The 22,792-nt window shown below is 59.8% G+C and overlaps 2 protein-coding genes across 5 annotated transcripts; one reads left to right on the top strand and one right to left on the bottom strand.

The window, feature by feature from the left end:
• Window positions 1-21: 21 nt before the first annotated feature.
• SYVN1 (synoviolin 1) lies at window positions 22-10,236 on the bottom strand. 4 transcript variants are annotated; one of them, XM_059872416.1, is made up of 16 exons: window positions 10,141-10,236; window positions 9,177-9,317; window positions 8,848-8,940; window positions 7,865-8,017; window positions 7,444-7,492; window positions 6,648-6,751; window positions 6,392-6,569; window positions 5,031-5,130; window positions 4,709-4,774; window positions 3,526-3,642; window positions 2,700-2,836; window positions 2,024-2,164; window positions 1,437-1,607; window positions 766-952; window positions 330-418; window positions 22-228 (listed from the first exon to the last, which is right to left on the bottom strand). In XM_059872416.1, the coding sequence occupies exons 2-16, from the start codon at window positions 9,306-9,308 to the stop codon at window positions 113-115; spliced, it is 1,833 nt and encodes a 610-aa protein (XP_059728399.1). In that variant the 5' UTR covers window positions 9,309-9,317; window positions 10,141-10,236; the 3' UTR covers window positions 22-112. The 4 variants fall into 4 exon arrangements, with proteins under 4 accessions (XP_059728399.1, XP_059728400.1, XP_059728398.1 ...); XM_059872417.1 differs by lacking the exon at window positions 10,141-10,236 and adding an exon at window positions 9,366-9,804; XM_059872415.1 differs by lacking the exon at window positions 10,141-10,236 and having other exon boundaries at window positions 9,177-9,804.
• Window positions 10,237-13,712: 3,476 nt separating this feature from the next.
• Window positions 13,713-22,118, top strand: CAPN1 (calpain 1). The gene is made up of 23 exons (XM_059872408.1): window positions 13,713-13,769; window positions 14,189-14,298; window positions 15,495-15,762; window positions 15,841-15,910; window positions 15,996-16,114; window positions 16,530-16,663; window positions 16,741-16,909; window positions 16,992-17,075; window positions 17,149-17,234; window positions 17,307-17,381; window positions 17,456-17,616; window positions 17,697-17,875; window positions 18,243-18,254; window positions 18,362-18,573; window positions 18,647-18,686; window positions 18,769-18,834; window positions 19,233-19,290; window positions 19,386-19,450; window positions 19,527-19,595; window positions 20,181-20,259; window positions 20,340-20,456; window positions 21,569-21,627; window positions 21,786-22,118. Exons 3-23 carry the CDS (start codon window positions 15,496-15,498, stop codon window positions 21,810-21,812), a joined length of 2,148 nt encoding a protein of 715 aa, XP_059728391.1. The 5' UTR covers window positions 13,713-13,769; window positions 14,189-14,298; window position 15,495; the 3' UTR covers window positions 21,813-22,118.
• Window positions 22,119-22,792: the final 674 nt, after the last annotated feature.

Here is a 22,792-nt window from a genome sequence, read left to right as displayed (position 1 = left end):
GGGTCTTGGGGGGGTCCTGGTCAGTTTTGGGGGGTCCTGGTGGGGGTGTTGGTCAGTGGGAGGGGTCCTGGGGGAGTTCTGGTCAGTCTGGGGGGGTTTTGGGGGGTCCCGGTCAGTGGGGGGGGGTCCCCAGCCTCTGCAGGCGCCGCCGCCGCAGCTCGGCCGTGTCGGGGCCCTCGCGGGGCTCGGCGCCTTCGGCGTCCTCCTCATCCTCAGCCGGGGCCGGATCTGCGGGAGACACCAGGGCACAGCTGGAACAGTCCAGCCCAGTCCAGCCCAGTCCAGCCCAGTCCAGCCCAGTTCAGCCCAGCTGGGGGCTCCTCACGCACCGCTGGCTCCGCTGGCTCCCGAGGGTCCCGGCTGCTCCTCCGGGGGGGTCTCACAGGCAGGGGGCGGCCGGGGGGCGGCTCGGGGGGTCCTGGGGGGATCCCAGAGATTGGGGGGGGGGGATGGTCGGCACCGAGCCCTCCCAGTGCTCCCAGTCCCTCCCAGTCTGGTGGCCAATGGTGGCCAGGATTGGCCGGTACCCATTGATCTGTGCCCCCCAGTCCCTTCCCAGTTCCCTCCCAGTCCCTCCCAGTCTCCCCCAGTGCTCCCAGTACCCGATCTGGGCCAGCACGCCCAGGTACTGGTTGATCTGTGCCCTCCAGTCCCCCCCAGTCCCCCCCAGTCCCTCCCAGTCCCTCCCAGTCCCTTCCCAGTCCCCCCCAGTCCCTTCCCAGTCCCCCCCAGTCCCTTCCCAGTCCCTCCCAGTGCTCCCAGTACCCGATCTGGGCCAGCACGCCCAGGTACTGGTTGATCTGCAGCATGGCAGCGTCCAGCAGGGTGTGGATGTTGTGCAGGCACTGCAGCCGCGCCTCCAGGTGCTGCCGCTCGTGGCCCTCCATGGCCCGCAGCTCCTCCTCCGTCAGCCCCGCGAAGCCGGCGGGGGGCACCGGCATGGGCGGCACCCCTGGGGGACGGGGGATCCTCAAATTCCCAAATCCCCGAATTCCCAGTCCTGGGATCCCCCAGATCCCAAAGTCCTGAATTCCCAAATCCCCAATTCCCCAACCCCCAAATCCCCAATTCCCCAACCCCCAAATCCCCAACCCCCAAATCCCCAATCCCCAAATCCCCAATCCCCAAATCCCCAACCCCCAAATCCCCAATTCCCAAACCCCAAATCCCAAATCCCCAAATCCCGAACCCCAAATCCCCAATCCCCAATTCCCAACCCCCAAATCCCCAATTCCCAATCCCCAATCCCCAACCCCCAAATCCCCAAATCCCCAATTCCCCAACCCCCAAATCCCAAATCCCCAAATCCCCAACCCCCAATTCCCCAATCCCCAAATCCCCAATTCCCCAAATCCCCAATTCCCAACCCCCAATTCCCAATCCCCAACCCCCCAAATCCCCAAATCCCAACCCCAATCCCCAATCCCCGTTCCTACCGAAGAGCGGAGGCCACGGCATCCCCACCCAGGGCGGCGGCAGCGGCAGCCCCGGCACCGCCCCGGCCCCGCCCGGCTCCGGCCCCGCAGCACCGGCACCGGCACCGGCACCGGGACCAGCACCGGCACCGGGACCGGCACCAGGACCGGGACCGGGACCGGGACGGGCACCTGGGGGGACAGAGAGGGCTTGGGGTGGGGAAAGGGAGTGGGAGTGGGCTTGGGGGGGATTTGGGTTTGGGGGATTTGGTGTGAAAAGAGAGGGGAGGGGGATTTGTGGGATTTGGGGTTTAGGGTGGGAAAAGGGGCAGGGGATGGGATTTGGGGTGGGATTTGTGGGATTTGGGGTGGGACAAGGGGCAGGGTGGGATTTGGGGTGGGATTTGGGTGGGATTCGGGGTGGGATTGGGGGTGGGATTGGGGGTGGGATTCGGGGTGGGATTTGGGTGGGATTCGGGGTGGGATTCGGGGTGGGATTCGGGGTGGGGTTCGGGGTGGGGTTCGGGGTGGGATTCAGGTGGGATTCAGGGTGGGATTGGGGGTGGGATTCAGGGTGGGATTCAGATGGGACTCGGGGTGGGACTCACCGGGAGCGGCTCCAGCAGCCGCGGCCGCGCCGTCAGTGCCGGGCGGGGCCTGGGCGGCAGCGGGGCCGGGCGGGAAGGGCCCCACGGGCGGCCAGAACGGGAACATCCCCGGCGGGAAGGGAGGGAGCAGCCCCTGGGCAACTGCGGGGACAGGCAGGGCTGAGAGCCAGGACCCACAAACCCCGACCCCGAGGGACAGGGGGGAAAGTGCCAGGCTGGAACTGCCAGGCTGGAATGTCACCGTGGGGATGTCACCGTGGGGATGTCACCGTGGGGATGTCCCAGGTGGAAACACCCCCATGGGAACACCCCAGGCTGCCCACGGGGCCTCTCCCTCCCTGTCCCTCTGTCCCCTCAGCACAGGTCACTCACAGTTGGGGGTCCCTGTCCCCCTGTCCCCGTGTCCCCGGGGTCACTCACAGTTGGGGGTCCCTGTCCCCCTGTCCCCCTGTCCCCGGGGTCACTCACAGCTGGGGGTCCCTGTCCCCCTGTCCCCGTGTCCCCGGGGTCACTCACAGTTGGGGGTCCCTGTCCCCCTGTCCCCGTGTCCCCGGGGTCACTCACAGTTGGGGGTCCCTGTCCCCGTGTCCCCGGGGTCACTCACAGCTGGGGGTCCCTGTCCCCGGGGTCACTCACAGCTGGGGGTCCCTGTCCCCCTGTCCCCGGGGTCACTCACAGTTGGGGGGCTGCGCGGGCGCTGCCGGGGCCGGGGCCGGGGGCTCCGGGGGCGGCTGCGGGGGCAGCGAGGCGCGCAGCACGTCCATGCGGCACGTGGGGCACGTCTGCTGCCGCTGGAACCACGAGCGCAGGCAGCTGCAGGGTTAATTAACCCTCTCGTTAACGCCTTCATTAACCAAACCCCCCGCTGGTTTATCCCCCTGGCGGTAATTAACCCGTTAATTAACTCCCCTCTTGTTGGCTGCTGGCCCCGAGACCCCTCCGTGTCCCTCTGACCCCCCCGATGGAGTTTAACCCTTCCCCCCCAACTGAACCCCTAATTAATTAATCCTGAATTAACTAATGACCTCATTAACTGCCACTGTGGTGCTGGGGATTGGGATTGGGATGGGGATCGGGACTAGGAATGGGATGGGATCAGGATTGGAATTGGGATCAGGACTGGAACTGGGACCGGGATCAGGACTGGGATCAAGATGGGATCAGGATCGGGATTGGGATCAGGACTGGAACTGGGACCGGGATCAGGACTGGGATCAGGATGGGATCAGGATTGGAATTGGGATCAGGACTGGAACTGGGACTGGGATCAGGACTGGGATCAAGATGGGATCAGGATGGGGATTGGGATCAGGACTGGAACTGGGACCGGGATCAGGACTGGGATCAGGATGGGATCAGGATCGGGATTGGGATCAGGACTGGAACTGGGATCAGGATCAGGACTGCCATTGCAGGCTGGCAGAGCTGCGGCAGTGATGCCCCAAAACCACCCCCAGAATCCCCCAAATCCCCCAAATCCCCGGAATCCCAGGAAGGAGCACCTGGTGTGGAAGATGTGGTTGCAGGGCAGGCGCTTGGCGCCCGTCACCATCTCCTCACGGCAGATGATGCACACGTTGTCCATGGCCTGCAGCTCCTCGGCCGTGGCGTCGGGATACCTGCGCCAGGAGAGCCAGGGCTGCTCCCAAAACCCCACAGCTGCTCCCAAAATCCCACAGCTGCTCCCAAAAATCCCACAGCTGCTCCCAAAAATCCCACAGCTGCTCCCAAAAACCCCACAGCTGCTCCCAAAAATCCCACAGCTGCTCCCAAAAACCCCACAGCTGCTCCCAAAACCCCACAGCTGCTCCCAAAACCCCACAGCTGCTCCCAAAACCCCACAGCTGCTCCCAAAATCCCACAGCTGCTCCCAAAATCCCACAGCTGCTCCCAAAAATCCCCCGGCTCGGGGCAGTTTAGGGGGAAAAGGGACTTTGGGCTGTGTTCAACGGGTTTTGGTTGAATTCCCAAAGGTGCCAAACACTCCCAGTGCTTCCAGTTCCATCCCAGTTCCATCCCAGTCCCATCCCAGTTACCCAGTAGTGGCCAGGACTATCAGGTACTAGACCCTGCCAGGATCTGGGGTTTCTGGGTGGGATGGATGCAGGGCTTTTCCCAGGATTTGGGGTTTTTGGGGGGCATGGATAGAGGGTTTTCCCAGGATTTGGGGTTTCTGGGGGGATGGACAGAGGCTTTTCCCAGGATTTGGGGTTTTTGGGGGGCATGGATAGAGGGTTTTCCCAGGATTTGGGGTTTCTGGGGGGATGGACAGAGGCTTTTCCCAGGATTTGGGGTTTTTGGGGGGCATGGATAGAGGGTTTTCCCAGGATTTGGGGTTTCTGGGGGGATGGACAGAGGCTTTTCCCAGGATTTGGGGTTTTTGGGGGGCATGGATAGAGGGTTTTCCCAGGATTTGGGGTGGATGGATGCAGGGTTTTTCCCAGGATTTGGGGTTTTTGGGGGGGATGGATAGAGGGTTTTCCCAGGATCTGGGGTTTCTAGGTGGGATGGATGCAGGGCTTTTCCCAGGATTTGGGGTTTTTGGGGTGAATGCAGGGCTTTTCCCAGGATTTGGGGTTTCTGGGGGGATGGACAGAGGCTTTTCCCAGGATTTGGGGTTTCTGGGGGGCATGGACAGAGGGCTTTCCCAGGATTTTGGGGTTTTGGGAGGAGCTGGGCACTCACAGCGTGTTCATGTTGCGGATGGCCCGGCGGGACATGATGGCGTCGGTGACGGCCTTCTTGAACTGCCTGGGGAGACAGCGGGGTTGGGATCGGGATGGGATCAGGATGGGATCGGGATGGGATCAGGACTGGGATCAGGACTGGGATCAGGACTGGGATCAGGACTGGGATCAGGATGGGATCAGGACTGGGATCGGGACTGGGATCAGGATGGGATCAGGACTGGGATCAGGATGGGATCAGGATGGGATCAGGACTGGGATCAGGACTGGGATGGGATCAGGATGGGACCAGGACTGGGATCACAGCCAGGAGGCCTCACCTCATGGCCAGGTACATGGGGCGGATGGCGAAGAGCGGGAAGGTGTGCACCTTGATCATGATGGTCATGAAGGCCATGTAGAGCAGCACCTTGATCAGCCCTGGGGAGGAACCACAGAGGGACCTCTTGGGACAGCTCAGGGGGGACCCCAAAGCCACCTGGGCCAGTCTTGGGACAGCTCAGGTGGGACCCCAAAGCCACCTGGGCCAGTCTTGGGACAGCTCAGGTGGGACCCCAAATCCACCTGGGCCAGTCTTGGGACAGCTCAGGTGACCAGTTGAGCAGTCTCAGGTGACCAACCAAGGCCAGCTGAGCACCACCACCACTTCCAAGTCTTTGTTGATGACCCAAACCCAGATGAACACCAAAATTTAAGTCTTCCAACCCAAACCAGCCAAGCACCACCAACACCTCCAGTTTTGGCTGACCACCAAGACCAGTTCAACAGCAGCACTTTGAGTTTTCATTGCCCAGTGAAGAGCAGCTGAGCCCCACCAAGCCTTTGAGTCTTCAGGGACCTACCAAGAGCCACCAACACCTTGAGTTTTGGTAGACACCAAGACCAGCTCAACAGCAGCACTGTGGCTCCTCATGAACGAACAAAAACCCGCTGGAAACCGAGACTTTGAGTCTTTGTTGGTCAGCCAAGAACAACGGAACACCAAAACTCCAACGGAACACCAGGACTCCAACGGGACACCAAAACTCCAACTCAACACCAAGACTCCAACTCAACACCAAGACTCCAACTCAACACCAAGACTCCAACTCAACACCAAAACTCCAACTCAACACCAAGACTCCAACTCAACACCAAGACTCCAACTCAACACCAAGACTCCAACTCAACACCAAGACTCCAATGGAACACCAAGACTCCAACTCAACACCAAGACTCCAATGGAACACTAAGACTCCAACTCAACACCAAGACTCCAACTCAACACCAAGAGTCCAACTCAACACCAAGACTCCAACTCAACACCAAGAGTCCAACTCAACACCAAAACTCCAACTCAACACCAGGACTCCAACTCAACACCAAGACTCCAACTCAACACCAAAACTCCAACTCAACACCAAGACTCCAACTCAACACCAAGACTCCAACTCAACACCAGGACTCCAACTCAACACCAAAACTCCAACTCAACACCAAAACTCCAACTCAACACCAAAACTCCAACTCAACACCAAGACTCCAACTCAACACCAAGACTCCAACTCAACACCAAGACTCCAACTCAACACCAAGACTCCAACTCAACACCAAGACTTCTCCTCTTCGTTGACCACGAAACCAACCGAGCACCGCCCCGACTCTGACTCTCCCCTGACCAACCACCACCCCACCACCTCACCCCTCGTTAACGGAGGCCTGATTGAGCTCCCCGAGCCCCCAGCCCCGGTACCGGTGAAGAGCTCGGTGTAGAGCATGAACACGGCCTTGTTGTCCCAGGGGTTCTCGTTCTGCAGGTCGATGGAGTGCAGCACGTACTTGATGAAGATGGTCAGCACCATGGTCATCAGGATGGCGTACTGCGGGGGGCACAGGTGCCAGGTGGGACCCCCCGCCCCGGGAGGGGCCCTGGGCGCCCCCTGGGACCCCCCACCCACCTCGAAGCCGAAGACCAGCTGGACGGAGGCGCCACGGGTCAGGATGCTGTGGTAGGCGTGGCTGACGAAGAGGAAGTCCAGGATTCCCAGCAGGAACATCAGGGCTGGGAAAAGACCCCAAAAAATGAAAAAGACCCCAAAAAATGAACAGCTGCCACCCTCAGGAGCAGCTCTGGGTGGGCAGGGGGGTCCTACACCACTAACGAGGAGCTAAATTAGCAGATTTCTCCACTCCCAGCCACACCTTGCAGCCTCGTGCCCCTCAAAACACCAAAATTCCTTCAAAAATTGCTTCATGCATCCCTAAATCCCATTTTTGTAATTTTGGGAACCACATCCCCAAATCCCATTTATCCAGTTTTGGGAAGTAAATCCCTAAATCCAAATTTTCTGATTTTAGGAACCACATCCCCAAATCCCATTGTTGTCATTTTGGGATCCACAACCCCAAATCCCATTTTTCTGACTTTGGGAACCACATCCCTAAATCCCATTTTCCCAGTTTTGGGAACCACATCCCCAAATCCCATTTTCCCAGTTTTGGGATCCACATCCCTAAATCCCATTTTCCCAGTTTTGGAACCACATCCCCAAACCCCATTTTCCCACCCTGTCTTGCCGTGGATCCGGAGTTTTGTTTTCCCTCCACGGAGCTCGTTAACCCCCCCTCGTTAACGAACTGCTGCTGATTAGGGGAATTGGGGTTATCAGGCCCCAGCAGGCTCGGCTGCCCTGGGCTGCTCCCCCAAAATATGCAAATGAGGAGCACTCAAACATGCAAATGAGGAGCACTCACAGACGATGCGGAAGTGGAAGAGCCACGAGATGTTGGGGCTCCTCTCCATCTGTGCAGGGGAGGGAAATTCAGTTTTTCATTAAAAACAGGGTTTGGGTTGATTTGGGGCTGCTTTGGGGTGGTTTAGGCTGGTTTGGGGTCATTTTTGGGGTCATTTTTGGGCTGATTTGGGGTCATTTTGGGCTGGTTTTGGGTTATTTTTGGGCTGGTTTCAGGTTGATTTCAGGTTATTTTTGGGCTGGTTTCAGGTTGATTTCAGGTGATTTTTGAGCTGGTTTTTGGGTTATTTTTGAGTTGGGTTCAGGTTATTTTTGAGCTGCTTTCAGGCAGGTTCTGGGTTGATTCTGGCTGATTTCTGGGCTGGATTTGGGGGTTTTTTTTGGGCGGTTTTTGAGCTGTTTTCCCTGCTGCCAACACTCACAAAATCCACACGGTCCTCGGCCAGCCAGTGGAAGCACTTGAGGAAGAGGAGGAGGGTGAAGAGGGCGACGAAGCGCGGGCTGAAGTCGTCCCTGAAGACGGTGAAGGCCAGGCAGGTCTCGGTCACCGCGTACCACGAGCGCTCCAGGAGGTGCTGAGGGACAGGGTCAGGGGCAGCCCCCCAGGCTGGACCCCAAAACGGGGCCCAAAAACCCTGGGGGCTCAAAATTCACCCCAAAAGAGAGCCCAAAAACCCTGGGGGCTCAAAATTCACCCCAAAACAGAGCCCAAAAACCCTGGGGGCTCAAAATTCACCCCAAAATGGAGCCCAGAAACCCTGGGGGTTCAAAATTCACCCCAAAACAGACCCCAAAAACCCTGGGGGCTCAAAATTCACCCCAAAACAGAGCCCAAAAACCCTGGGGGCTCAAAATTCACCCCAAAACGGAGCCCAAAAACCCTGGGGGCTCAAAATTCACCCCAAAACAGACCCCAAAAACCCTGGGGGTTCAAAATTCACCCCAAAACGGGGCCCAAAAACCCTGGGGGCTCAAAATTCACCCCAAAACAGGGCCCAAAAACCCTGGGGGCTCAAAATTCACCCCAAAACGGAGCCCAGAAACCCTGGGGGTTCAAAATTTGTACCAAAGATCACTTGGGGTTCAGAATGTCCACCCAAAGTGGCACTGAAAGACTCTCAGGGTTTAAAATGCATCAATTCTCCCCCCAAACAGCACCAAAAACATTCTAGGGTCCAAATTCCCCCCCCTAAAACAGAACCAAAGTTTTTCTGGGGTCAAAAATTTCCCCTAAATCAGCACCAAAGATTTCTGGGGTCCAAATTTCCCCCCCTAAAACAGAACCAAAGATTTCTGGGGTCAAAAATTCCCCCTAAAACAGCACCAAAGACCCTCTGGGTTCCAAAACCCCCCCTAAATCAGCAGCAAAGAGTTTCTGGAGTCCCAGGCTCCCCCAGGCTCTCACCTCCATCTCGGCCGCGCGCAGCTGCCCGAAGAACACCTTGCCCATGAACTTGCCCAGCAGGAACACCAGCACGAAGGCCTGGATGTACAACACCTGCGGGGCCAGGAGCCCCCAGAGGGCACTTTGGGGCCAGCCGGGGGGGGTTTGGTGCCCCAAAGCCCCCCCCGGGGGGGATGGATGGGGTGGAACCAGCCCTGCCGCTGCCCCCAGGGGTTTTGGGGAGCTCCCCAACCCCCCCTGCCCCCAAAAGCAGAAGTGAGGCAGCAAGGGCAGGCCCTGAGTTAATGAGGGGTTAATGAGGGGTAATTAATAAGGAACTAAGCACTCACGGCCATGCTGGGGCTGGACTTGGTCAGGTAAACCACGGTGGGGTAGAACTGGTGCTTCAGGTAGTAGGCGTGGGCCACCACGGCCGTGGTGAGCGCCAGGCTGCCGGCCATGACCAGCGCCGTGCACAGCATGGCCTCGGCCTGGAACCCCAAAAACCAGAGATTTAACCCCAAAACAATGGATTTAACCTCAAAAATAATCCACGTTTCACCACAGAATCAGGGATTAGCTCCTGCCATGACCAGCGCCGTGCACAGCATGGCCTCGGCCTGGAACCCCCAAAAACAGAGATTTAACCCCAAAACAATGGATTTGACCTCAAAAATAATCCACGTTTCACCACAGAATCAGGGATTAGCTCCTGCCATGACACACAGCACGGCCTCAGGCTGGAACCCACAAAACAGGGGATTTAACCTCAAAAATAATCCACAGAATCAGGGATCAGGCTCCTGCTGGCACGGCCTCGGCCTGGAACCCCCAAAATCAGGGGCTGCACCCCAAAATCAGGGGTTGCACCCCAAAAGCAGCCCCAGGTCCCCCAGGATCAGAGATCCCCCAGACCAGGGGGTTGGGGCTGGCCCAAAGGTGATTTTTTAGCTCATTAACGATTCCTAGGAGCAATTAAAAGACATTTTTCAAACCGAGCTCCCGGTCACTGCTGGCAGCGCTGGCTCCTGTCCCACACTGTGCTGGCACCTGGTGCCCTCGCTGTCCCTCTGTCCCCTCCCTGTCCCTCTGTCCCCCCTCAATGTCCCCGAACCCTCAGTGTCCCCTCACGCCCCTCAGCCCCCCCCCCACCCCCCCTCACATCCGCGTCCCCTCCTCCACAGGAACCCCAACTGTCACCACTCCCTCCGCTTCCCCCGAGCCCCTCTTTGCCTCCGGCTCCTCCCGACGCCCCCCCGGTGCCCTGCCCGCCCCCAGGCCCCGCTGCCGCCCCCGGCGCCCCCCGGGACTCACCGGGCCCGACCCCGCCTCTGCCCCCCCAGCCCCGGCCGCTCCCACACCGGAACCGCCTCAGCGCGCGACACCTCACTTCCGCCCGGACCGCACCACCCGCTACCTGAGGGGAGACCGGGAGGGGTTCACTCCCAGCCTGCTCCGCCCACGTCGCCCCCCAGACCAGCTCCTCCCTACAGAGATCCTGAGGAGCCCCCTCGTTTTCTCCTGTACGGGGAGTGTGCGGGGCCGTGACCGCCCTAAGCCCTGAACAGCTGGGCTCCCCCCCGGCACGCCCTCGCTTGGTACGCTCCGAGCGGCCCCGCAGCCGGCGCGAGGGTGGGCGGGGACGCGCAGGGTCCCGTGGCTCGCGCTCATTGGCCAGACGCGGCGGGGCTCGGCCAATCAGAAAAATCCGCCGCGCGACGCCGCTCGGCCGGCGGCTGTTGCTAAGGGAGGGGCGGCGCGGGCGAGGGGAGCGACTCCCTCAGCTCCGTGGGGCCGCCCAACCGGAGCCGGGTTTGTCTCCTCTCCCCGCTTCCCTCGTTCCGCGCGTCACCCCCGATGCTTCGCGTCCGCAGCGCCTTCCACGATCCCTTCCCCTCACAACCCCCCCCCCAAGCCGCCCCTCCCTTCACACTTCTCCCTCACGGCGCCCAGCCAATCAGCAACGTCGCATTTGCGCTCCTCATCTCTGATTGGCTGATATCGCCAATATAGAGCAGCTGCGGAGCAGAGAGGCATGGCCTAGTCAATCTCTGCATTCTGATTGGCTGGCGGCCTGACCTCGTGGCCTATAGGGGGCGGCCACTGGGAAGAGGCGGGGCCAACGTCCCTGAGGCGAAGGAAAAAGGCGGGAAAGCGCCGGAGCTCCTGAGGGGATTTTGCTGCTTTTGCCTCTTTTGACAGCAAAAAATCAATTCAGCACCTTAAATCTTACTGAAATAAAGCAAAGAAGCATAGCTTAGACTTCAGAGAAACCTTTAATCCTGCGGTATGAGTGGGGCAGAGAGGTACGAGACTGAATTAAACCTGTGCTCACTCTGGGCTTTTGGGGGTTAAACGCTTGCTGTGGGTTTGGGGGGATTTAGGGCTTTTTAGGCATTAAAAAGGGTTGGGTTTGGGGGCTTTTGGAGTCACTTGAAGCTTTAAGGGGGTTAAATGCTAATTCTTGTCCTGGGGGGTCTTTGAGGAACCATCCAAATTGGGTAAAGCCCCCCGCCCCCCCACGCTCCAGACCCCCCGAACTGGGCAGTTTCCCCCCAAAATGATTTTCTGGTTGTTTTTCTCCTCCCCAAGAAGACACCACGGCGCAGGCGTTCCTCTCCAGGGGCTCTGACAAGGTCAGTCCAACCCAAACCACCTCTTTGTTCTTTTCTTTTGAATAAAAACAACCTTTTGGCCTGAATTGAGTTGGTTTTTTGCCGGAAGCTGCTGGTTTTACCCCATTTTGCAGGACCTGCTGGCCATGGCACCGCTGGCTGCCCACGAACAATGCAACCCCCCTGCCCTTAATTAGGGCCTTAACGAAGCCCGGCCTTAATTAGGGCCCTAACACCCTCCCAGCCAAGTGGGGGTCCTAATGATGCCCCCAGTAATTAATGAGGGGCCCTAATGAAGCCCCTGTAATGAGCTGGGGGGGCTCTAATGAAGCAGGGGGTTCTCAGGATGCTCTTGCTAATGAAGTGGGGACTCTAATTAAACAAGGAACCCTAACGATGCCTCCATTAATGAAGTGGGAACCCTAATGACACCCCACTAATGAAGTCAGAGGCCTTAATGATGCTCCTGCTAATGAGGTGGGGGCCCTAATGACGCTCCCCCAATCAAGCAGGGGCTCTAATCAAGGCAGGGCCTTAATGAAGCCCCTGCTAATGAAGTGGGGAGCCCCAAGGATGGCCCTGCTAACGAAGCAGGACCCTAATTAACCCCAAAGGTGGTCAAACCCCAAACCCCGAGCGTCCTCCAATTCCCATTCCCAAAGGGCTGCAGATCCCATGACCCAAAATCCCTGATTCCCACCCAAAATCCCTGATTCCCACCCAAAATCCCTGATTCCCACCCAAAATCCCTGATTCCCACCCAAAATCCCTGATTCTCACCCAAAATCCCTGATTCTCACCCAAAATCCCTGATTCCCACCCAAAATCCCTGATTCCCACCCAAAATCCCTGATTCTCACCCAAAATCCCTGATTCCCACCCAAAATCCCTGATTCCCACCCAAAATCCCTGATTCCCACCCAAAATCCCTGATTCTCACCCAAAATCCCTGATTCCCACCCAAAATCCCTGATTCCCACCCAAAATCCCTGATTCCCACCCAAAATCCCTGATTCCCACCCAAAATCCCTGATTCCCACCCAAAACCAACCCTGGGACAACCCCGAGAGCCCAGACAGGGCCAGGGCAAAGAAATCCTCAAAGCTGGGGGTTTTACAGGGACTCTGAACCCAATTTCCCTTTTATTTTGTGTGGCATTTGGGCTTTTCTGTGTGGAAATTTGCCCTTTTTTTGTTTGACCCCAAATTGGGCCCCTTTTTTCTTGGTTTTTACCCCAATTTTGGCCCCTTTTTGCTTTTGAACCAGAATTGTGCACTTTTTTTTTTTTTAATTTTTGCCCTTCAATTTGGCCTTTTTTTGGTTTTGTCCCAAAATTGGCCTTTTTTGTGCTTTTGGCCCAAAACCCCCTGGAACTGGAGCTGCTCCACACCTGATCTGGGGGAAAACCTGCTGGAACTGGGGCTGTGCCACGCCCTCATTGCCCTTTCTTTGCTTTTCCCAACCAAATTTGGGGGTTTTTAACCCAAGCCCCATTTTTACTCCCAAGTTTCTCTTTCCTGCCATCCTAACTGGTGGTTTGGGGTGAAATCTTCGGGGTTTTTTCCATTTCTGTTTTATTTCTCACCCCAACCCTTCAAAATTGCCCAGAATTGCTCCTTTTCTCCCCGAGGCCCCTCCTGCCTCCCCATTCTTGGGGGAGAAATGTAGAAAATGGGCAACACATATTAAAAACTTCATTTTGGTCTCAGGGGTTTTCTTCTGGGGGGGAAAAAAAATGGTGGAAAACAAATTAAAAAGGGGGAGGGGGATCTGACTGGGGGGGGGTCCATGGTGAGTGTGTCACACGTGTCACACACAGCCCACAGATGTCCACCCCCCCTCAATGTCCCCCCACCCCCCAATATCCCCTCTGTCCTCCCCCTGCCCACCCCTCAATGTCCCCCCCCATCCATCTGTCCATCTCCCCTTGTCCCCCCAAATGTCCCCCCACCCCTCAATGTCCCCCCCGTCTCCATCCCCCCGATGTCCCCCCATGTCCCCCCCTTGCCCAGCCCCCCTCCCCCGGTGTCCCCCCCTTGCCCAGCCCCCCCCTCCCCCCGTGTCCCCCCCTTGCCCAGCCCCCCTCCCCCGGTGTCCCCCCCATGTCCAGCCCCACCCACGCCCCTCCCCCCCTTCAATGCGGTGAAAACCCCGCAGGACCCCGAGCAGCCCCAAACGCCCCCAGACCCACCCCGGACCCCCAAAGTCGCTCCGTGTCCCCCCCCCCCCGCCCTCCCCCACCCCCCCGGGGGAGGGAGCGGCGCAGGGAGGAGTCTCGGGGTGGGGGGGGCGGGGGCGGCCTCGCCTTCCTGCTCGAGGAAGTTTGGGGTGAGAAATTCGCTTTTGCCACTGCTTTTCTCACCCCCCAAAAAAAAGCGGCGAGCCCGGGAGCGCCGCCCCCGCAGCAGAGGTACGAGCGGGCCCGGGGAGGTGACAGCCGGGGACAGCCGGTGACACAGCGGGAGCGCCTCCGGACCCCGCGCCCGGGGGCTCCCGGCGCTTACACAACTCCGGACGGGGCAAACCCCGCGGGAAGGGGCAAAAAGCGCCCCCGGGGCCCGCTGCGCTCGGCTCCCGCAGCCGGGAGCTGGGGGGCTCCCCCACCGCACCCCCCGAGCCGCGGCGTGGCCAAAAAAGGGATTTTGGGGGGCCGGAGCTGCCTCGGGGAGGGGGAGTGGGGGGGTGGGGGCTGCTGCTGCTTTTCCGGGAACTTCGGGGGTGTTCCCTGAGGTTTTCATTCTTATCAGGTGTTTCCTGCCCAGCCGCGGGGCAAAGGGGCAGCTGAGCTCCTGCCGGGGCTCCGGGCCCCCAAACCGGGGTGAAAAGAGGCCGCTCCTGCCAACTTCACCCCAAAAACGTACGTGGGGAGGGGGCAGGGGGAGCTGGCACTGTCGGGGAGGGGGCACAGCGAACTGAGGAGACCCCTGGGCGGCAGGGTGGGTGGGACTGTCCCTCACCCCCATTTTGGGGTTAATTTCTGCATTTTTGGGGCACAACCCCCGAGTTTGGGGTGTCCCTGACCCTTGGGCTGTGCTGGGGTTTGGGGTGACAGAAACCCCCGTGTTTGGCCTCATTTTGGGGGGGGGGGCTGCACTGCCCCTACCCTGTCAGGGCTCTGTCACTCCTTGGTGGCTCTGATTAGCATTTAATTAACATGCTTAGTGCTTAATTAAGCACTCCAATGCTTAATGAACCTCCCCGGGGCTGGAGGAAGGCCCTCGGGGCTGCACCCGGGGCTGCGCCGCGCCCGCGGCCCCACCTCAACCTGCACGACCAGTTCGGGGCACTTTCCCCGGGTTTCCTCAGCCCTGGGGGCTGGCCCGTGCCGGGATTGGCAGGAGTTCCCTCTGACAGGGCCGTTCCGGGGTGAAACCCCAGGATTTGGGATCCCTGGGACCTTCCCTCCCCCCGGAATTCCTGCTTTTTACCCCAGAACAGCGCCGCTCTCAACTCACCAAAACTGTCCCAGTTTCCTCCAACCCGACACGGGCAGGACTCCAAACCTGGGGGAAAACTCCACATTCCCACCCCCAGAAACCCCAAATTCCCTCCCAACAGCCCCAGTCCCTCCCAAACTCCCCATCCCCGCGCGGAACACGCATCTCAATCCAGCTTTTCCCTGAATCCCGAGGGCTTTTTCCCTGTTTCCCCCCCAAGAACCCAAATCCCTCTCAGACCCCCATCCCTGTGCAGAACACAATCCCAACCCCACTTCTCCCTGAATCCTGAGCGTATTTAACCAGTTTCCCCCTGAAAAACACAAAATTGCCCCCAAAACCCCCATCCCAGCACAGACCATGCATCTCACCCCCATTTTCCTCCAAATCCCGAGCGCGTTTTTCCTGTTTCACCCCCAAAAACCCCAAGTTCTCTCCCAAAAACCCCAAATCCCCCCCGAATTCTCCCATCCCTGTGCAGACCCCCCATTTTTCCCTGGATCCCGAGCACATTTTTCCTGTTTCTCCCCCAAACCCCCCCCTCCCCATGCAGACCCCCCGTTTTTCCCCGTTTTTCCCCGGACCCCGAGCTCCTTTCCCCGCTGCTCTCCCGCAGGATGGCGGAGCCGCCGGTGGTGCCGGTGTTCTGCACCGGTGTCTCGGCGCAGGTGCGGCGCCAGCGGGCCAAGGAGCTGGGGCTGGGCCGGCACGACAACGCCGTGCGCTACCTGGGCCAGGATTTCGGGCAGCTGGCCGAGGAGTGCCGGCGCTCCGGGACCCTGTTCCGGGACCCCGCCTTCCCCCCGGCCGCCGCCTCCCTGGGCTTCCGCGAGCTGGGCCCCGGCTCCTCCAAAACCCGCGGCGTGCAGTGGAAGAGGCCCACGGTGAGCCCGGCTCCGTCGTCCCCGTCCTCCCCAACGCCCCGTGGGAATGTCCCGAATTTTGGGTTTTCCCTCCCGCAGGAGCTGTGCCCGCGCCCGCAGTTCATCGTGGACGGCGCCACGCGCACCGACATCTGCCAGGGAGCGCTGGGTGAGGAATCCTCGTCCTCTGCCCCCGGTCCGTGCGGTTCGGGGATGGTTTTGCCTGGAATTCGGTGGGTTTTGGTCCTGCCCAGGTGACTGCTGGCTGCTGGCAGCCATCGCCTCGCTGACGCTCAACGAGACCCTCCTGCACCGCGTGGTGCCGCACGGGCAGAGCTTCCAGCAGGGCTACGCCGGCATCTTCCACTTCCAGGTCAGCAAGCCCCGGCCCCGGGGCTCCCCTCGGCCATTTTGAGTGCCAATCCCAACGTTTTGGGGCTCCCGCCGTCACTTCGGGCCTCCTCTTGTCGTTCTGAGAGGTTCCCACACCATTTTGGGACTTTCTTCACCTTTTTAGGCCTCCCCTTGTCCATTTCGAGGGGATGCCCCACAGTTTTGGGGTGACCCCCCAGCGTTTTAAGGATCCTCTCCACCATTTTGGTCACACCGCCGATTCCGGGAGGATCCCCCACTACTCTGGGCCCTTTCCCCACCCAGTTCCTCATGTCCCCCTCCCATTGTGGCGACTCCACTTCCCCACTGCCTCGTGGGACCCCAAACCGGGCGTTTTCCCCCCAAAATCTCCTTCCCTGGATGAACCAGGGGGCTCCCCTTCCTCGTCCCCCCAGATCTGGCAGTTTGGCGAGTGGCTGGACGTGGTGGTGGACGATTTCCTGCCCACTAAGGACGGGAAGCTGCTCTTCGTGCACTCGGCCGAGGGCTCCGAGTTCTGGAGCGCGCTGCTGGAAAAGGCCTACGCCAAGTACGGCCCCTCCCCGCTGCTCCCCGCGCCCGTTTTGGGGCAGAACCCCCCCAAAAACCGCCCCGGCTGCCGCGCAGGGTGAACGGCTGCTACGAGGCTCTGTCGGGCGGCAGCACCTCCGAGGGCTTCGAGGACTTCACGGGCGGCGTCACCGAGTGGTTCGACCTGCGCCGGCCCCCGGCCGACCTCTACCAGATCATCCTCAAGGCGCTGGAGCGCGGCTCCCTGCTCGGCTGCTCCATCGACGTGAGCCACCCTGGGCGTTTCGGGGGAAAACCGGCGGGATTTGGGGTCGTCGCCGGGGTAACGCCGCGGCGGCTCCCCGCAGATAACGAGTGCCTTCGACATGGAGGCAGTGACCTTCAAGAAGCTGGTGAAGGGCCACGCCTACTCAGTGACCGGCGCCAAGCAGGTGAGGGTGGGCGCCGGTTTGGGGGGAAAACGGTGGATTTGGGGTGGTGGAGCCCTGACGGCGCCGTCCGCAGATCCCGTACCGCGGGCAGGCCCTGGAGCTCATCCGGATGCGCAATCCCTGGGGAGAGGTGGAGTGGACGGGCGCCTGGAGCGACGGGTGAGGCTTCGTTAGCGCCAGGCTCGTTAGCGGTAACGCCCCGGGGCCCTGCTGACCCTGCCGTCCCTGCAGCTCGGCCGAGTGGCACGCGGTGGAGCCGGCGCTGCGCCAGCAGCTCATGGTCAGGATGGAGGACGGGGAATTCTGGTAGGAGAAGTTCAACTCAAACCCCTTTTCCCGCCCGTTTCGTGCACGGAAGTGAGGGCAGACTCTTCCCGCAGGATGTCCTTCCGGGATTTCCTGCGGGAATTCACCCGCCTGGAGATCTGCAACCTCACCCCGGACGCGCTGCAGTCCCGCAAGTTCCGCAAGTGGAACACGCAGCTCTACGACGGGACGTGGCGGCGCGGCAGCACCGCCGGCGGCTGCCGAAACTACCCCGGTACGCGCCGGGGCGCGGCCTCCTCTGCCTCCTCCTGCTGAGGCTGTCCTCCTTCTGAGCCTCCTCTGCCCCCTCTGCAGCCACGTTCTGGATCAACCCCCAGTTCAAGATCCAGCTGGAGGAGGTGGACGATGACAGGGACGAGGATGGCGGGCGTGAGCCGGGCTGCAGCTTCCTGCTGGCACTGATGCAGAAGCACCGGCGCCGCGAGCGCCGCCACGGCAAGGACATGGAGACCATTGGCTTCGCTGTCTATGAGGTAACGGGATCAACTGGGGTCAACCAGCCTTGACTGGGGTCAACCACCATCAAGTGTGGTCAACCAGGCTTGACTGGGGTCAACTGGCCTCAGCTGGGGTCAACCAGGCTTGACTGGGGTCAACTGGCATCATTTGGGGTCAGCTGGGATCAGCTGGCATTAAGTGGGATCAACTAGAGTCAGCTGGCGTCTATTGGCATTAGCTGGGGTCAACCAGCATGAGCTGGCTTCAACTGGTGTCACCTGGTGTCACCTAGGGTCAGTTGGGGTCAACTGGCATTAACTGGGGTCAGACAAGGTCACCTGGGGTCACCTGGTGTCAACTGTCACCAACCGAGGTTCCCTGGTGTCCCCTCTCTCCGCACAGGTCCCTCCCGAGGTGGGTTCCACGTTCTGGCGCGGCGCCGGTCGGGGCAGGCCGCCCCGGGGGTGGTTTTGGGGCACTTTCTGGGGCTGTTTTGGAGCGTTTCCCCCCGGTGCCCGCAGTACGTGGGGAGGTCGGGCGTGCACCTGAAGCGGGAGTTCTTCCTGGCCAACGCGTCGCGCGCGCGCTCCGAGCAGTTCATCAACCTGCGCGAGGTGAGCACGCGCTTCCGGCTGCCGCCCGGCGAGTACATCGTGGTGCCCTCCACCTTCGAGCCCAACAAGGAGGGCGACTTCGTGCTCCGCGTCTTCTCCGAGAAGAGAGCCGGCACCGAGTAAGCGTCGCCGCGGCAGCGCCCGAGAGCCGGCGCCGCGCCCGCGCTCAGCCCGCTCTGTGTCTGTCCGCAGGGAGATGGACGACAAGATCCAGGCCACGCTGCCGGACGAGGTCGGCCAGGGACGGGGGGACGGGACGGGACGGCGGGGCGCCCCGGCGGGGCAGTTCCCAAAATGGCCGCTTCTTCCCCCAGAAAGTGCTGAGGGAGAGCGAAATTGATGAGAACTTCAAGCAGCTCTTCAGGCAGCTGGCGGGGCCGGTAAGGGGGCGGTGCTGGTTGGCCGTGACCTCAGTGGTTCGTGGTGATGTCATTGGTTGATGATGATGTCATTGGTTGGCTGTGATGTCATCGGTTAGCAATTACGTCGTTGTCGGTTATTGTGTCGTTGGTTGGCAGTGACGTCATTGATTGTAGGTGACATCATTCATTGGCCATGATGTCATTGGTTAGCAATTACATCATTGTTGGTGATGATGTCATTGGTTGGCTGTGGTGTTATGGGCTGGCAGTGATGTCATTGGCTGTCAGTTACATCATTTGTTGGCCGTTATGTCATTGATTGGCCATAGCATCATTGATTGGCCATGACATCACTGGTTGCCGATGATGTCACTGCTCGGCGGTGACACCGGGGCCACCCCATGTCCCCTCCCCAGGACCTGGAGATCAGCGTCACCGAGCTCCAGACCATCCTCAACCGCATCATTGCCAAACGTGAGCCGGGATTTGGGGCTGGCTCCACCCCAATTAACCCCACCCCCCTCATTAACACCCCCTCTCTCATTAACACCCAAAACTCCCAATTCCAGACAAAGATCTGCGGACCAAAGGCTTCAGCATCGAGTCCTGCCGGAGCATGGTCAACCTGATGGACGTATCCTGTGGCCGTGGGCTGGGGGGGCTCCGGGGGGACCCCTGGGACCCCCCTTTCCTTAACCCCCCTCCCCCAGAAAGACGGGAACGGGAAACTGGGCCTGGTGGAGTTCAACGTCCTCTGGAACCGCATCCGCAACTACCTGGTGGGTCTGGGGGCTCTCCTGGGGGGTTTGGGGTTCAGGGGGGGCTTTTGGGGTCTCTCTCAGGGGTAGCCCCCATTTTAGGGGGGAATTTGGGGTCTCTCTCCTCATTGGAGACCCCCCCCACAGTTTTCCCCCCTTTTTTGGGGGTGTTGGAGTGTGGGGTGAAGATTTTGGGGTCTTTCTTCATGGGTGGTCTCCACTTTGGGGGGATTTTGGGGTACACTGGGGGTGTTTTGGGTGACCCCTGCTCCTTTGGGGAGGATTTTGGGGTACACTGGGGGTGTTTTGGGTGACCCCTGCTCCTTTGGGGAGGATTTTGGGGTACACTGGGGGTGTTTTGGGTGACCCCTGCTCCTTTGGGGAGGATTTTGGGGTACACTGGGGGTGTTTTGGGTGACCCCTGCTCCTTTGGGGAGGATTTTGGGGTACACTGGGGGTGTTTTGGGTGACCCCTGCTCCTTTGGGGAGGATTTTGGGGTACACTGGGGGTGTTTTGGGTGACCCCTGCTCCTTTGGGGAGGATTTTGGGGTACACTGGGGGTGTTTTGGGTGACCCCTGCTCCTTTGGGGGGCTGTTCCTGCCAGAGCATCTTCCGCAAGTTCGACCTGGACAAGTCGGGCTCCATCAGCGCCTACGAGCTGCGCCTGGCGCTGGAGGCCGCAGGTGAGCCCCGGGACCCCCCCCCAGGACCCCTGCCCTGCCCGGGGGCCCCCAGGTGACCCTTGGGCTGTCCCGTGTCCCAGGGTACCGGCTGAACAAGAGGCTGCACGAGCTGCTCATCACCCGCTACGCCGAGCCCGACCTGGCCCTGGACTTCGACAGCTTCGTCTGCTGCCTCGTGCGCCTGGAGACCATGTTCCGTGAGCAGCCCGGTGATCCCAAACCAGCCCAAATGATCCCAAACCATCCCTCCCACGCAGTCCTGAGTGATCCCCAATGATCCCAAACCATCCCTCCCATGTAGTCCTGAGTGATCCCCAATGATCCCAAACCATCCCTCCCATGTAGTCCTGAGTGATCCCCAATGATCCCAAACCATCCCTCCCACGCAGTCCTGAGTGATCCCCAATGATCCCAAACCATCCCTCCCACGCAGTCCTGAGTGATCCCCAATGATCCCAAACCATCCCTCCCATGCAGTCCTGAGTGATCCCCAATGATCCCAAACCATCCCTCCCATGTAGTCCTGAGTGATCCCAAATCATCCCTCCCACCCCAATCCCAAACCAGCCCAAATGATCCCAAACCATCCCTCCCACTCGATCCCAAATCATCCCTCCCAGATCCCCAATGATCCCAAACCATCCCTCCCACCTGATCCCAAATCATCCCTCCCAGATCCCCAATGATCCCAAACCATCCCTCCCACCTGATCCCAAACCATCCCTCCCAGATCCCCAGTGATCCCAAACCATCCCTCCCACGCAGTCCTGAGTGATCCCCAATGATCCCAAACCATCCCTCCCACCCGATCCCAAATCATCCCTCCCAGATCCCCAATGATCCCAAACCATCCCTCCCACGCAGTCCTGAGTGATCCCAAATGATCCCAAACCATCCCTCCCACCCGATCCCAAATCATCCCTCCCAGATCCCCAATGATCCCAAACCATCCCTCCCACCCGACCCCAAATCATCCCTCCCAGATCCCCAATGATCCCAAACCATCCCTCCCACCTGATCCCAAACCATCCCTCCCAGATCCCCAGTGATCCCAAACCATCCCTCCCACGCAGTCCTGAGTGATCCCCAATGATCCCAAACCATCCCTCCCACGCAGTCCTGAGTGATCCCAAATGATCCCAAACCATCCCTCCCACCCGATCCCAAATCATCCCTCCCAGATCCCCAATGATCCCAAACCATCCCTCCCACCCCCATCTCGAATCATCCCTGGCCTTCCCAACCGCACTTTTCCCTCACAAATGGAACTTTTTCCCTCACAAATCCCAACACCTTTCCCTCCCCTCAGGGTTTTTCCAAGCCATGGATGTGGACCAGGATGGCGTCGTCACCTTCGACCTGCTGCAGGTACTGGTGTGGGGAGCTCAAGGCCTTCCTCCTCCCCTTCCTCCCTCTTCCTCCTCCTTTTTCTCCTCCTCTCCCTCCTCCTCTTGCTTTCCCCCCACTTTCTTCACCCTCTCCTGCTCCCCTTCCTCCCTCACCCTCCTCCTCCTCCTTCTCCCCAGTGGCTCCAGCTCACCATGTTCGCCTGACCGGACCCTCCGAGTGCCTTCCACGACCCCGCGCCGGTTTTTCCCTTTTTTTGGCTTTTTTCAGCAGAAAAGGCTGGATGGGGGGGTGGGGGTCACACGGGACCCCCCCAAGCTTTGCCAAAGCCCCCTGTCCCTCCCTCACCTCACGCTCGGCCCTTTTGGGGCAAATCCTCCGGATTTTGGTGCCTCCTGTGCTGACGGAGCCCCGGCCGTCGTCCTTCGCTTCAGGGATCTGCTGCCCCCGGGTGCCATAAAGTGGTTTTTTATTGTATAAATTAAAAATGTAATAAAAACCAAAGAAAAGAATATTATTTAAGTCAAAACTCCTTTTTCTGGCAGTTCTTTCTCCCCTCAAAGTGGGGGGGTTGAGGGGATTTCAAGGTACTGCAAAATAACAGGTTTAGGGGTTCTCTTGGGGTTATAGATCCCAGATTTGGGGTTATATTCATATATTTTTGGGATATTTTGGTGATTGTGACTTAAAACCTGGGGGTGGCTCCTGGGAGGGGGGTGCAGGACGATGATGCCATGACTCGGAGGGGATGAGGGGCCGGGCAGGGAGGGGACCCCGGACCCGGAGCAGAATCCCCGGGGTAGGTGCGACCCCCGGGCCCGACCAGGACCCCTCAGGCCCGGTTCCCCCCCTCAGACCCGAGCAGGACCCCCCATGCCCGGTTCCCCCCCTCAGACCCGAGCAGGACTCCCCATACCCGGTTCCAACCCTCAAGCCAGGCCCGGTTCGGTTCCCTCAGAGCCGCCTCAGCCCCGCCCCCTCAGCGCTCTGAGGGCGCGAATTTTCCCGCCCTTTTTTCCTCCCGCCCTTTTCCCCTCCCACCTCCGATGGGCGGTGCTTGGAGCACGCCGGTCCCGCCCTCTCACCCGCCCATCGTGCTCCCATTCGTCTGTTCTGTCTAAATTTGAATAACCACGCCCTTTGTGCCGTCTTTACCACGCCTTTTCTCCTTATACGGCTTGGCCAC

This window comes from Haemorhous mexicanus, chromosome 35 (genome assembly GCF_027477595.1).
Source record: "Haemorhous mexicanus isolate bHaeMex1 chromosome 35, bHaeMex1.pri, whole genome shotgun sequence".
Taxonomy (NCBI): domain Eukaryota; kingdom Metazoa; phylum Chordata; class Aves; order Passeriformes; family Fringillidae; genus Haemorhous; species Haemorhous mexicanus.
Note: the sequence above shows the minus strand (reverse complement) of the source record. Positions and strands in the feature narration are given on the sequence as shown.

Coding starts and splice junctions, on each gene's coding strand:
- CAPN1 (XM_059872408.1), top strand. CDS start 15,496: ATGGCGGAGCCGCCGGTGGTGCCGGTGTTCTGCACCGGTGTCTCGGCG. Junction 17,617..17,696: donor CGGCTGCCGAAACTACCCCG/GTACGCGCCGGG, acceptor CCCCCTCTGCAG/CCACGTTCTGGATCAACCCC. Junction 20,457..21,568: donor GCGCCTGGAGACCATGTTCC/GTGAGCAGCCCG, acceptor CCCTCCCCTCAG/GGTTTTTCCAAGCCATGGAT.
- SYVN1 (XM_059872416.1), bottom strand. CDS start 9,308: ATGCTGTGCACGGCGCTGGTCATGGCCGGCAGCCTGGCGCTCACCACG. Junction 7,493..7,864: donor CCGAGGACCGTGTGGATTTT/GTGAGTGTTGGC, acceptor TCCCCTGCACAG/ATGGAGAGGAGCCCCAACAT. Junction 2,165..2,699: donor GCCCGCGCAGCCCCCCAACT/GTGAGTGACCCC, acceptor CTGTCCCCGCAG/TTGCCCAGGGGCTGCTCCCT.